Source organism: Penaeus japonicus, unplaced genomic scaffold, assembly GCF_977035675.1.
Source record: "Penaeus japonicus unplaced genomic scaffold, GWHDUDI00000001_assembly GWHDUDI00000012, whole genome shotgun sequence".
Lineage (NCBI taxonomy): Eukaryota > Metazoa > Arthropoda > Malacostraca > Decapoda > Penaeidae > Penaeus > Penaeus japonicus.
In genome coordinates, this window is record NW_028234414.1 from 8,534,448 (window position 1) to 8,536,947 (window position 2,500).

Below are 2,500 nucleotides of genomic sequence, written 5' to 3' on the forward strand. Positions count from 1 at the left end.
CTAACTTTGAATAATTAATGTTGAATAACAATAATATGATAATGCTAATTTTCCTTATTATTTATTTTCAGCAGTTTAAGATGATATTTTAAAGGAGATGATAAAAATCTTGAATGAAATATTTGGCTAATATCATTTTTATTACGAATTTTACATTTCAAATCTTCTATCTCACCAGAAAAATAGATATCCCTTAAGAATTTTCCCATATGATAAAAACTGTAGATTCTTACATTAACACCATCTCACCTCTTTGTCTAATGATGCCTCCAGGTGTAACTTGTTGGGAGACATCATGAATTCCTTGCTAACCTCCACACTTGGCTGTTCTCCTTGCTTTATAGGGGCATACATGACCTTCCTGATTGCCAGTCGGACTGAATTTCTGAAATTTTGAGGAATATCAAACTTTATAAAAAAAAATATTACCATGGAGAAGGATAACAGTACAAAAGTGTAATTCCTCACATGAACTAAAATATCAATAATCAGGCTAACATTTGTTCTTGACCTGTGAATAATCATTACACTTGCTTACCGTTTATGAGGTTTATCATCAACCGTATCTCCTACATAAGCCTTCAGCTCATAATCAACGCCACATGGCTTTCCCATGTCTCCTGGTGCTGGTTGTAATGTAACAGAGGCAGGGCAGTGTGGAGGTAGCTCAAAGAAGAATGGGAAGGCATTGGGGCCTAATTTCTTGATGAGGCGTTCCTGATAAAAAAAAATATATATATATATACAAAAATATATCTATGGTAAAAACATATAGATAATGGTAAAAATGTATCGTCCACTATGATTTGTATACATTTTTAAACAAAGATCTTACCACTAGCGCTCAGTCACCCAGGAGTCAATTAAAAAGGTTACCTGAACCAACCAATTCTTCCTTTAATTTACATGATTTTGTTTTAAATTTTATTATTAGAGAGAGGGGAGGGGAGAGAAAGAAAGAGAAAGAGGAAAAAAAGGAAGAGACAGGGGAAAAACAAAGAAAAAGAAGAAAAAAAAAGAGAGAGAGAGAGAGAGAGAGAGAGAGAGAGAGAGAGAGAGAGAGAGAGAGAGAGAGAGAGAGAGAGAGAGAGAGAGAGAGAGAGAGAGAGAGAGAGAGAGAGAGAGAGAGAGAGAGAGAGAGAGAGAGAGAGGTGGGGGGGGGGGGAGGGAGAAAGAGAAAAGGTAAGAAGAGAGTAGGGTGTGAGAGAGTGAGCAAGAGAGAGAGAGAGAGAGAGAGAGAGAGAGAGAGAGAGAGAGAGAGAGAGAGAGAGAGAGAGAGAGAGAGAGAGAGAGAGAGAGAGAGAGAGAGAGAGAGAGAGAGAGAGAGAGAGAGAGAGAGAGAGAGAGAGAGAGACAGACAGAATGAGAGAGAATGAGAGAAAATGAGAGAGAAAGAATAAGAAATAGAGAAAGAGAGAGAGAGAGAGAGAGAGAGAGAGAGAGAGAGAGAGAGAGAGAGAGAGAGAGAGAATGGAAGAGAAAGAGAGAGAAAGAATAAGAAATAGAGAAAGAGAGAGAGAGAGAGAGAGAGAGAGAGAGAGAGAGAGAGAGAGAGAGAGAGAGAGAGAGAGAGAGAGAGAGAGAGAGAGAGAGAGAGAGAGAGAGAGAGAGAGAGGAGAGACAGAGAGAATGAGAGAGAATGAGAGAAATGAGAGAGAAGAGAATAAGAGATAGAGAAAGAGAGAGAGAGTGAGAGAGGAGAGGAGAGAGAGAGAGAGAGAGGAGAGAGAGAGAGAGAGAGAGAGAGAGAGAGGGAGAGAGAGAGGAAGGAGAGAGAGAGAGAGAGAGAGAGAGAATGAAGAGAGAGAGAGAGAAGAATAAGAAATAGAGGAGAGAGAGAGAGAGAGAGAGAGAGAGAGAGAGAGAGAGAGAGAGGAGAGAGAGAGAGAGAGAGAGAGAGAAGGGGGAGGAGAGAGAGAGAAGAGAAGAGAGGGAGGGCCAGAGAAGTAGAGGAAGAGAGAAGAGAGAGAGAGAGAGAGAGAGAGAGAGAGAGAGAGAGAAGAGAGAGAGGAGATGAGAGAGAGAGAGAGAGAGAGAGAGAGGAGAGAGAACAGAGAGAGAGGTGAGAGAACATAGAGAGAAAGGAGAGAGAACAGAGAGAGGGAGGAGAGAGAGAGAGAGGAGAGAATAGAGAGAGAATAGAGAGAGAGAGAGAGAGAGAGAGAGAGAGAGAAGAGAGGGAGAGAGAGATATAGGGAAAAGAGAGAGAGAGAGGGGGAAGAGAGAGATAGAGAGGGAAGCGAGAGAGAGAGAGAAGAGAGCGAGAGAGAGAGGAGGGAGAGAAGAGAGAGAGGGAGAGAGAGTGAGGGAGAGAGAGAGAGAGGAAGTACGAGAGAATAGAGAAAGAGAAGAGAGAAGAGTTGTGGAGAGAGAGAGAGAGAGAGAGAGAGAGATGTGAGAGAGAGAGGAGAGAGAGAGAGAGAGAGAGAGAGAGAGAGAGAGTGAGAGAGAGAGAGAGAGAGAGAGAGAGAGTGAGAGAGAGAAAGAGAGAGTGAGAGAG

The 2,500-nt window shown here is 42.1% G+C and overlaps 1 protein-coding gene across 7 annotated transcripts in view; it reads right to left on the reverse strand.

Moving 5' to 3' along the window:
• Positions 1-2,500, reverse strand: part of krz (beta-arrestin protein kurtz) — a 125,139-nt gene that overhangs the window by 30,995 nt on the left and 91,644 nt on the right. For all 7 annotated transcript variants that reach the window (XM_086542401.1, XM_086542407.1, XM_086542406.1 and 4 more), the window contains 2 exons: positions 539-717; positions 250-385 (listed from right to left, as the gene is read on the reverse strand). In XM_086542401.1, coding sequence (XP_086398527.1) covers positions 250-385; positions 539-717 — 315 coding nt within the window. The remainder of the gene's footprint in view (positions 1-249; positions 386-538; positions 718-2,500) is intronic.